General features: G+C 45.5%; 2 protein-coding genes across 2 annotated transcripts; one reads left to right on the forward strand and one right to left on the reverse strand.

Annotated features, from left to right (window-relative positions):
* Positions 1 to 460: 460 nt before the first annotated feature.
* Positions 461 to 7,672, forward strand: LOC109740979 (LRR receptor-like serine/threonine-protein kinase ER2). The gene is made up of 27 exons (XM_020300043.3): positions 461 to 737; positions 1,372 to 1,513; positions 1,606 to 1,677; positions 1,772 to 1,843; positions 1,957 to 2,028; positions 2,111 to 2,182; positions 2,250 to 2,321; positions 2,567 to 2,638; positions 2,726 to 2,797; positions 2,881 to 2,949; positions 3,044 to 3,115; positions 3,227 to 3,298; positions 3,444 to 3,515; positions 3,613 to 3,684; positions 3,772 to 3,843; positions 3,920 to 3,991; positions 4,098 to 4,169; positions 4,249 to 4,320; positions 4,400 to 4,471; positions 4,549 to 4,620; positions 4,736 to 4,804; positions 4,878 to 4,949; positions 5,032 to 5,105; positions 5,203 to 5,331; positions 5,543 to 5,908; positions 6,156 to 6,529; positions 7,043 to 7,672. The coding sequence occupies exons 1-27, from the start codon at positions 632 to 634 to the stop codon at positions 7,409 to 7,411; spliced, it is 2,994 nt and encodes a 997-aa protein (XP_020155632.1). The 5' UTR covers positions 461 to 631; the 3' UTR covers positions 7,412 to 7,672.
* A 662-nt stretch (positions 7,673 to 8,334) lies between these two features.
* Positions 8,335 to 10,960, reverse strand: LOC109740980 (uncharacterized). The gene is made up of 3 exons (XM_040392878.3): positions 10,703 to 10,960; positions 8,791 to 8,897; positions 8,335 to 8,695 (listed from the first exon to the last, which is right to left on the reverse strand). The coding sequence occupies exons 1-3, from the start codon at positions 10,865 to 10,867 to the stop codon at positions 8,569 to 8,571; spliced, it is 399 nt and encodes a 132-aa protein (XP_040248812.2). The 5' UTR covers positions 10,868 to 10,960; the 3' UTR covers positions 8,335 to 8,568.
* Between the last annotated feature and the right edge of the window lie 431 nt (positions 10,961 to 11,391).

The following is an 11,391-nucleotide window of genomic DNA, read 5'->3' on the forward strand; positions in this document are numbered from 1 at the left end:
TTTCTACCTTATCATCAGCGCGTCTCTTGGTTACTGCTACTAGGAGCATCGTCCCGAGGTAGTAAAACGCAGCGCGTCGTCGTGCAGGACAAGCATCGTCTGCGCCTACGCCTGGTCCCGAACTCCCGTTCATCATTATCCGAATCGCACTGTCAACTCGCTCACCGCGGCCGGCTGGCCGTTCTTCCGCCCGTTATCCAGGACCGTTCGTAATGTAGTAATAACGCCATTTTTTTTACACGAACATCGAAAACCATTCTACCACGAGTTTGTTGACGCCACTTCAATTCAATGCCAGCTTATCCGGCGACCGTTTGCACCGGATGAATTTCGAGGGGTTGAAAATCGGAAGTGAAACCGACTGACTCGCAGCGCAAGTGGGACTGCTGCGGCTCTGCGGCCGGCGAAAGCAGCAGTGGCAGCGAGCCACATGGGCGCGAGCCCCACCGTAACAAACCACAGCACAGGAGGTCCCCCCTCCGCACGAGATCCTCCCATCCCTCCCTCCTCCCCTTCTTCCAGCAGCAGCAGCAGCTCAAGCGGCCAGCACGGCAAAACCCCGAACCCCGTTGGATTAAACGGGAGGCACCCGCGCCGGCACTTGCAGCCCGCGAGTGCCCCTGCTGCGCCAATGCCGCCTCCCGCTCCCCGCCGCTCCTCTTTCCCCGTGGCCGCGGCCCTCCTCGCCGCCGCGCTCCTCATCCTCGCGGCCGGGGCCGTCGCCGTCGCCGACGACGGTTCGTGCTCCCTACCTCTCGTTCGGTCCTCGTGTTGGCGGCGGGTTCTGCTTGCTCGGGGGACGGGGATTCGTCGGCGGGTTGGCTTGCTGGTTGTATTTTATTAGTGCGCGCTTTTCTAGTGGGGGGTCGTCTGGTCTTTGTTTATGGCTTGGCGATTTGGTGTTCCATCCGCTGTTCACGCCGACTGAGGGTGGTCTAATGCTAGATTAATCCCGTCTCCTGTTCTTAGCACCACCGTCTCCCATTTTTTAGCATTTCCTCTGCACTTCTTCTTCCGCTCACTGCTACATCTGCCGCATCTTTTTCCTGTCGTCGGACGGCGGTGTAGAAGCTCCGCCCATGGCTATGCACAGGCACAAATGCGGCATATTTCATTTAGTATTTGTTTTCCCTTCTCAAGTTGCGGCGCTATTCATGCAAGCCAACCTTTTGCATATGGCGAGTTGGAAACTTGGTGTTTTTCGTTTGGTTATCTGAACTTCTGGTCAGCAAGCAAGTTTGTGCTGTGCATTTGGAAGCAACACTCAAGCACCTCTGCCTGCTGACTCCATTCCTCGTGGCCTCAGATTCTTCAGTTCTTCTTCTTCTGCTGCTGCTTCTGCTAATCGAGTGTTCTTATGCGTGTTTCCAGGGCGGACGCTGCTGGAGATCAAGAAATCCTTCCGCGATGCCGACAACGCGCTGCGCGATTGGTCCGGCGACGGGGCGTCCCCGGGCTACTGCTCCTGGCTCGGCGTGCTCTGCGACAACGTCACCTTCCAAGTTGCAGCTCTGTAAGCACCTCTCTGTAGCAAAAATTTATGCTCTCTTCTCTTGCTGGCTGTAATGAGCGGTTACTGACGTGTGTTCATGTGTGCAACGACAGCAACCTCTCAGGGTTCAATCTCGGCGGCGAAATCTCCCCGGCCATCGGGGATTTGAAGAGCGTCGTGTCAATGTATGATGCTACATTCTTTCCTGAAATTTAAATGCTTCTGTCTGTGTGATGAGCCCGTGTCACACTTTTTTCCTGATTGTTTGGTCATATGCAGTGATTTTCAGTCCAGTGGACTTTCCGGGCAGATCCCTGATGAGATTGGTGATTGCTGGTCGCTTAAAATGTTGTAAGTGGGCTTCAGTAATACCTACCATGTTTCTTTCTCGTATTTTTTTACGGGTGTCGTATTCCTTTGGATCTATACAAGTAATGCCTGTTTCAATTTTCTTTGTGATCAAGGAACCTGTCCTCCAACAATCTGGAAGGAGACATACCCTTTTCCATATCTAAGCTGAAGCACCTTGAAAACTTGTAAGGGTTATTCTTCTTGACGGAACTTGGTAAAAGCATGCGTTTCACTCATCATAATCCCTGCTGTTACTTGTATTTGTAGGATATTGAAGAATAATCAGTTGGTGGGGGTGATCCCGTCGACACTCTCTCAGCTTCCAAATTTGAAGATATTGTAAGTTAGTGCTGCTTAACTGATCTGTGATTTTATTGGGTTAGTTCTAATGTGATATGTGTCCTAGGGACTTAGCTCAGAACAAGCTAAGCGGTGAAATTCCAAGGTTAATATACTGGAGTGAGGTTCTTCAATACTTGTAAGTATTCATTCACTCCGTTCTCAGTAATGAAGAAAAACATTATTTTGGTTTAGTACTTAAACTGTCTAGAATATTCAAGGGCCTAGCAAATGCTAATAAAACTTAATTTATGCAAGATTTAGGGTTTGGACAAAATGCTTGTGCTAAATACGATGATTGCTCAGACATAGTGTAGGGCTAGCAGACCAATATTTGTTTTTACATGCTTTGTTGTATGCATCTAAGTTTGTCATATATTCAAGGGGACTGCGAAGCAATAAATTAGAAGGAAGCCTCTCTCCAGATATGTGCCAATTGACTGGCTTGTGGTACTTGTGAGTGTGTTGCTTTCCTCCGTTTATCACCTGTGTAGCTGCTTGTGCCATTTATTCTGCTAACAATGCCGCTTTTCTTTGGTTCAGTGACGTGAAGAACAATAGCTTGATGGGCACAATACCAGATACCATTGGGAACTGTACGAGCTTTCAGGTCTTGTATGTACATTCGTTCTACTCCCTTTGAATAATGTTGCTCATTTTCTAGCTTTTAGAACACTCATGATCTTCTGCTGTTTTAGGGATTTGTCTTACAATCATCTCACCGGAGAAATCCCATTCAACATTGGTTTCCTGCAAGTGGCTACATTGTATGTGGTAGTCATTTCACCAATAGAACTAGATGCTTAAGTTTTCTTACTAATACAAGTGATGACTTGAAATATTGTTTGCTATTTGTGCTAGGTCTTTGCAAAGGAACAACTTCTCCGGCCCTATTCCAACAGTGATTGGCCTTATGCAGGCGCTTGCAGTGCTGTATGATAACATTCTTTTCTTGGTTTATGGTGACTGGGGAATTACATCAGCCCTTACATGCAAACTTATGATATTTTTTTGAAATGTTCTTTTATTTTGAAATTGATCCAGGGATCTGAGTCTTAACCAATTGTCTGGCCCAATACCATCTATACTTGGCAACTTGACATACACTGAAAAATTGTAAGCTTGCTACTTTCTGTATCTGTTTAATTAATAGTTGATCAAAGCTTTTACTTTTCACTAACTGATATTCTAGCCCTCTGCGAAATCTCTATGTTTTTTTATCACAAGTAGTTACTGATACCACAATATCTTGTACTACTAGATACCTGCAAGGCAATAAGCTATCTGGGCCAATACCACCAGAGCTTGGTAATTTGTCGGCGCTTAATTATTTGTAAGAATGTAGCCTTTGTACTATCGCTTTTATTCTTCATAGTTAATTGATTAGCGTTCTATCCATTTGATATGCTACGATCGCTATCTCATTTCAGGGACCTCAATGACAATAAACTGACTGGGCTCATTCCACCTGAGCTTGGAAAACTCACGGCCTTGTATGACTTGTAAGTAAAATTCTGTTCATTTGTATTATATGTTTCTTATCAACAGTGCTAATTTGGTCGGTGGTCCATATCATTTGCTTCTTGCAGGAATCTTGCAAATAATGAACTTGAGGGAACGATACCTGATAATATAAGTTCATGCACAAGTCTTGTTAGCTTGTAAGTTTCACTTTTTTCCCTGAAATTATTCAACTCTCTGATAGCTGGATACTTAACTTGTTTGCTATTGAAACAGCAATGCTTATGGCAATAAATTGAATGGGACCATCCCACGTTCATTGCACAAGCTTCAGAGCATGACTTATTTGTAAGTGGTTCCTAATTTTCCTAGTTTCTATTTTGTTTATGGCAGGTTGTTCTTGTTCTGGACTACCATAATTACACTTCTAATAGTTATTCCTAATGATTTTTAGGAATTTGTCATCTAATTATCTTAATGGAGCAATTCCCACTGAGCTAGCAAGAATGATAAACTTAGACGTACTGTAAGTTCTAGCATTTAATTACTATATCTCCTTCAGAAAGTTTTTAATGCCATCATGTGTTACATGAATATACTTTTAGGGATTTATCATGTAACAAGATCGCTGGTTCGATTCCTTCAGCAGTTGGCAGCTTAGAGCATCTTTTGAGACTGTAAATCCTATAACCTCTATTTTTTGCTGCTTGTTAAAATGCCTGTATCTTTTCCTGACAACATTACTTATTCATGTAGTAACTTGAGCAAGAATAATCTGGTGGGACACATTCCTGCTGAGTTTGCAAACTTGAGGAGCATCACGGAGATGTAAGCACCTTAACATCTCTATGGCTCAAATCTGTATCCTTTAAGAGTAATATGGACACCTTTTGCTTTTGTTTCAGTGATTTGTCCTATAACCACATTAATGGTTTCATTCCTCGAGAGTTTGGAATGCTGCAAAATCTGATACTGTTGTAAGTACATGCAAGCTATGGGTTTTGCCTTGCACCCATCAATATTGATAAACTAATATTGATTTCCCTGCACAATTATTTGAGATTGATTTGTGTGATTGTTTTGTTGTTACAGAAAACTAGAAAGTAACAATATGACTGGGGATGTTTCTTCACTTACTAACTGCTTCAGTCTCAATGTCTTGTAAGTTAAGAACTGAAAAGCTATTTGAGCTGTTTGCACATGTGTGGATTTCACTCATAGGGCTTTGCTGCAGAAATATATCATACAACAACCTGGCTGGCGTTGTACCTACAGACAACAACTTTTCACGGTTTTCACCTGACAGGTAGTATCATCTGCTATTAACCATACCTTCAAAAAGATTTGTTCTGGGTAAACCGTTATTTATAATCTGAACTTTCCTTTAGCTTCTTGGGTAATCCTGGACTATGTGGCTCCTGGCGTGGTTCTTCATGCCCTTCCTCCAGTCATGCAAAGAGATGTAAGTACAATGTTGTCTTTATTAAGTTGCTCTGGAATATAACCTCATTTGACCACTAACAAACCTTCCAATACTCTTTCGTGCATTTACACCGCAGTCTCTGTCTCAAGGGCTGTCATTCTTGGTATTGCTATTGGCGGGTTTGCAATCCTGTTGTTGATCCTAGCAGCTGCTTGTTGGCCACACAGTCCAGCCGTTTCCACAGATTTCTCTGTAAGCAAACAAGGTAATACATTTGGTTAAATCCCTGTATGTTGCTTTAACACATCAATTTCGATAGCTACTTGACAAGTGATGTCTCATCATGCTGGATCTTGCGAATGGTTGATGCCTGTCTCAAACAGTTGCCAGTCTGCTCAACTTGACAGATGCACTGTTTGTTTGTTTGATGGCTAATATGGTTTCAATGAGATAATGATGATAATTTTTTATTACAGAGATTCACGCTGTGTTATCGAGCAATGTTCCTCCCAAGCTTGTGATCCTCCACATGAATATGGCCCTCCATGTATACGACGATATAATGAGGATGACAGAAAATTTGAGCGAGAAATACATAATTGGGTACGGGGCATCTAGTACAGTTTATAAATGTGTTCTGAAGAACTGCAAGCCAGTGGCAATCAAAAAGCTATATGCTCACTACCCGCAGAGCGTGAAGGAATTTGAGACTGAGCTCGAGACAATTGGAAGTATCAAACACCGGAATCTTGTCAGCCTTCAGGCTTACTCACTATCACCTGCTGGGAATCTTCTCTTCTACGAGTATATGGAAAGTGGCAGCCTCTGGGACGTTTTACATGGTAAGTGGACATACCAGGCAAAATGCATGTGGGGCACAGTTTCACTTCATGATGCTCAGTATTTAGAACCTTTTCCTTTCTACCCTCCATATGTTCATCTGTCAGCAAACATGTGCTGGCCACTTTCTTATTAAGATGGACTGATTACTATTTCTATTCTCTTGGATTGGGATGTCTGCAAGGCATACATATGATTTGAGACTTTTCCACAACTATATGCTAATCTGCAAGTCTTTGTTTATTTCAGCACCTTCGTCCAAGAAGACAAAACTGGACTGGGAGGCTAGACTCCAGATTGCTCTTGGCACTGCCCAAGGGCTGGCTTATCTTCACCATGACTGCAGCCCACGAATAATTCACAGGGATGTAAAATCGAAGAATATCCTCCTGGACAAGGACTACGTGGCGCACCTTGCTGACTTTGGCATTGCCAAGAGCGTGTGCATCTCCAAGACCCACACATCAACCTATGTGATGGGCACAATTGGCTACATTGACCCTGAGTACGCGCGCACATCCCGCCTGAACGAGAAATCTGATGTGTACAGCTACGGCATCGTCTTGCTCGAGTTGCTGACCGGGAAGAAGCCAGTTGACAATGAGTGCAACCTCCATCACCTGGTAACTAATTTTCACTTGCTTGTTCCTTCCCTTCACCCCCTTCTGATTCTGAGGCTCAATAAGTTCACAGTCATGGGCATTAGGTTCGTGTTCCTTGAAGGGGACAGGCAACATGAAAGCTATCATGTGATGGGGGTTAGATCTATCTGCACTGTGGTGGGTGCGATTCATTGTATGGATGGTGAAAGCTCTATTATCACTGGCAGCTTGTGCAGTGTCCTGCAAAGCCTGCCATGTTTGTCCCCTGCCTTCAATCATATGGCTGAAAATTCAGCAGGAAGCACACCACTGTCAAAAGCTGTAGCTATCCAGTAACTACTAGTACCTTCTGCTTTGATCACTAATACTATGTTGGTAATTTGGCTTGAGCATTTTACTTTCCTCTACTCTGCCAAAATTTGATTGTTTGGAATAAGATGCCCATGTTGTGCAGATGTCCATAGTTGATTTTAACTGTTGAACTTCCCTGTCTTGTACCAATGTCGTTATGCTGATTGGTTGCTCCCCTTGCAGATCCTATCCAAAGCCGCGGACAACACCGTGATGGAGATGGTCGACCCAGACATCACCGCCACATGCAAGGATCTCGGCGAGGTCAAGAGGATGTTCCAGCTGGCGCTCCTCTGCAGCAAGCGGCAGCCGTCCGACCGGCCGACGATGCACGACGTCGTGCACGTCCTCAGCTGCCTGGTCTGCCCAGAAGCGCCCCCGAAGCCGGCGCAGCCGCCGGCGTCGCCCCAGTCGTCCACGGCCCCGAGCTACGTGAACGAGTACGTCAGCCTGAGAAGCGGCAGCGCCCTCTCCTGCGCCAACTCGTCGAGCGCGTCCGACGCGGAGCTCTTCCTCAAGTTCGGCAAGGCGATATCGCAGAACACAGAGTAGACTGACCTGAGCTGCCATGGTAGCATTTTCGCTAACTGTTTTCGTCAAAGATAGCAGAGGGGGACACTGGGTTTGGGGATATGTTCGATTCATTGTAAATATGCTGCAGCTCATTCTGCTTTCATCAGTTAGTTATATCTCTTCTTTTCGCCTTCCCTTTTGCGACCACTGTTGGGCTGGGATCATAATATGAGCTGTGCTAAAACAGAAAGGGTGTTTATTCTGCTAAAACGAAATACAGTTGGGTAAAAGTTCTGATAATGCTTCTGCACTCTGTCGAGATCGCCGGCGTTGCCCACACGCCAGCTCATGCCACTCGTTACTGCTAGATAAGTAGCCACGGCATGGCCGTTAGACGGTGGTGCCGAGGAATTCCCACTCTTTGCAGTAAAATCTACGTACTCCTTTCTGTCATTGTGTGCGAGCGATGATTGATACTCCCTCCGTTCCTGTATAAATCCGTGTAGAGATTTCATTATGGACTACATACAGAGCAAAATGAATGAATCTACACATTAAAATGCATCTATATACGTCCGTATGTGGTTCATAATGAGTACATGCGGCCAAAGCTTATCTCTCTGCCAGCCTCCCACGCAAGCCGACTTGCCTAATGCCTCGTGACCTGCCGGCGCAGAAGAGAGTAATGCGCTGCGGATCAGATGCCATTGCTACTGGTGTGAGGAGCACGCACTGGGCCTGCTGCTGCCCGCGGTGCCAAGGGAACGTACGCGGGCCGCCACCGCCAGCCAGAGAACGCGCGTTGCGTAGCTCACAACCAATCGATTCTGACTTGGAGCAACGAAGGGAGTCCTATACAATCAGCGGGATCAAAAACTGCGGGGACCCTCAGCGCCAAGGTTCAGGAATCAGGAACCTTTCCTCACCACCAGCAGCGTTCCAGACAAACGACTTTGCTCAACACAACGAGAAAACCACATTGGATGGCTGTTTCGACTTCCATTCAAACCAACACCTTGGAAGCAACATAAGACTTTGTTCCTAATTTTGCCAGATGATCGTTTCACGTCCGCCTCCAAACTGAGTGATCAGAAAACCCAACCAACCAAACTCCGCAACTCAACCAACCACACAGTTCAAGAACCTTCTGTTACCACTGATCACATGAAGAAGGCCCTATGTTTTCACGGATGAAGCTAGATGCCCAATTGCCCCTCCGTCGAGGGCTCCCTCTTCTTGTCCGGGCAGAAGACAAAGAACGCGGCGGCACCTGGAATGAGGACGTAGGACAATCTCTTGTGGAACTGCTCGCTACGCTCTAAGCTGCAGGTTAAGAAAGACCACACAACCTGAATATCATAGCATTACATGTGTGCATGCGTATCGTGCATGAAGAAAAAACGAGTTGCTTGCTTTACCGTCTCTCATGTTCTAGCAGAGTACCAATATCCTTCTCCATCACACACAAGTTCTCATTAAGCTTCTCCAGGGCCGCCTCCGTGCGCATGTGGGCCACGCAGCACGCCTGGATACAAATGAAACTTACACATAAGAGAGCATGCAATGTATCTTATTTGAGTGCCAAAAAATCGCTATATGTTTGCATTCTCAACATTAGCACAGCGCCTCATTACTGAACCATACGGATGTCAGACACACTGAGAATACTTGCAGTGCCCCATTAGCCTTGCTAGCTGCTACAGGGAAGAGTACAGAGCACAACATCAGGCAACAGACAACTATGAGTGGTACCAATAGAAGGCTCAATCCTTATGAAGAAGCTAGTTCTATTACACCAAGCTAAGTCAGTACACGGTACCAAGGGAAGGATCAAACCATATACTTATTTGTTATACCTATTGGTCAAACCGTCAAAGCATCCAGTGTGAAGAGCACAAGAGCAGTGGACGTATAGTATACTAAGAGAACAAAAGAGCTTAAAATTGAAAGTTTACTAATCACACCAAGCTGTCAAGCAAATAATAATGCCATTTCTGTCGAACCAACATGTCATAACTCTATATGAAAGAGCATTTGCAAAAGGGATATTACCAGTGAGCATGTCAAAACTGATGTCATTGCAAACTAAAGCGGTTGAAGGATACTACCTTTTCCCCTTAACAACATGGAAAGCAACTCCCACCCAAGCAATACAAGCTCTCCTAGAGGAATTTCAAGATGTCTTGCTGAACCAACATGATTGCCTACTGTCTGACAATTTGATCATGCAATTCCTCTAAAAAAGGGTGCAGAATCACCTATGTTGAGACCTTATAGTGTCTCACATCAACAAAAAGGAGAAATGGAAAAACAAGTTAAACAGCTGTTGGCTTCCTCAATTGTAAGACCTAGTGACATATGCGGCGCCTGCACTACTGGTTAGAAAGAAGGACTGTAAGTGGAGATTGTGTACTGATTTTAAGAAACTTAATGACCAAACTGTGAAAAACAAATTTCCTATACCCATCATAGAAGATCTTCTGGATGAACTGCATGGAGCTACTTGTTTCTCCAAGCTGGACTTGAGATCAGGGTACCAAATTAGGATGAGGGAGGAAGATGTGCACAAAACTACACCAAGCTAAGTTGGTACCAAGGTACCAAGGGAAGGATCAAACTATATACTTGTTATACCTATTGGTCAAACAGTCAAAGCATCCAGTGTGTGGAGCACAAGAGCAGTGGAAGCATAGTAGTATAATAAGAGAACAAAAGAGCTCAGATTGACAGTTTACTAATCACACCAAGCTGTCAAGCAAATAATAGTGCCATTTCTGTCGAACCAACATGCCAAGCATCCACGCTTACTGTGCTCCTTCCTGTAAGAGCTTACGATTTTTTTCCTACAAACAGGCCAACACAATGGTGATTCACTGATTCTAACCATGCAGGTTGTCGTATCGTATCTTGTTGGAAAAATTCCCTGCATTTTTCAACCTTGCAGCAACATGTATCACATATATGGGTATCCAAACTACTAATTTGACCCAAGAGATACACCATGCGCATCCGTGTTCACCATAGCACTGAAACCCAGGGAATGCTATGCTACAATCAAACAGAGGAATATTCCGAAGCTCAAACAACTTAAAATTACGTGCTGGATGTCTACAATTTGGATCATACCTACATGGCTCCATGAAACTGAACACGATTGAGTGCACCTGTGATTTTAAGCGAGGGGGGATGTTTTCTTCCACAGCGGAAGCTAGGGATTGGGTGGTGAGCGTGGATTCGCCCAATCCACCGGCGGATCCCTTCCCCTAGGGGATTCTAAACCCAAATGCCAAACAAACCCTAAGGGGCGATTCGCGGAGCGGTGGAAGCTACCTTGGGTTCGACGACCCCCCCCCCCCCCCCCCCCCCCCCAGCCCCAGAACTGAGGAAGCGGGGGCCCTCGACGGAGGACTGGCCGGGGCGCCGGGGGAAGGTCCACGCCCGCGGGTTCGATCGGCGGAGGATGGCGGCGGAGGAGCGGAGCAGCGGGGAAGCCATCGGAGTGGCCGGAGGATCGAAGTCGGCGCCGCGGCGTAGGAGCGACCAACGGGGAAATGACCGACTCCTGAATGCTTCCAGAACCTGGGCCACACCCAAAAGCTGGAGGTCCGCGCACCCTCGCATATAATGGGCCGGGCTGTTTAGTCCTTTCCTCTTTTCCTTTTACGATTTCTGTTATGTTTTCTTTTTCTTTTTCTTTTCCTTTTTCATAATTTTTTTGTTGGGGGAATTTTGCACATATACATCCTCTCATTTTCCATACCTCCCACATGGTCTGTTGATCTGATCAATACTCAGATGACTAACCGTCTTTCGAATGACTTTGAAAGCCACATGAAAATTCACCTAGCTAACTCGCACATAGTTGTCATGACAAAAGAACTTGGAGGTTTAGGCATCCAAAATATCCAAGATTTGAAAATTCTAAATATACTAAATCTAGCCAGGTTTAATTTACCCTGTTTTTCTGACTTTTTCTTATCAGTGAAAAACCGGCCAATCAGGACGCGACACGTTTATTA

This window comes from Aegilops tauschii, chromosome 6 (assembly GCF_002575655.3).
Source record: "Aegilops tauschii subsp. strangulata cultivar AL8/78 chromosome 6, Aet v6.0, whole genome shotgun sequence".
NCBI classification, from domain to species: Eukaryota; Viridiplantae; Streptophyta; class Magnoliopsida; order Poales; family Poaceae; genus Aegilops; species Aegilops tauschii.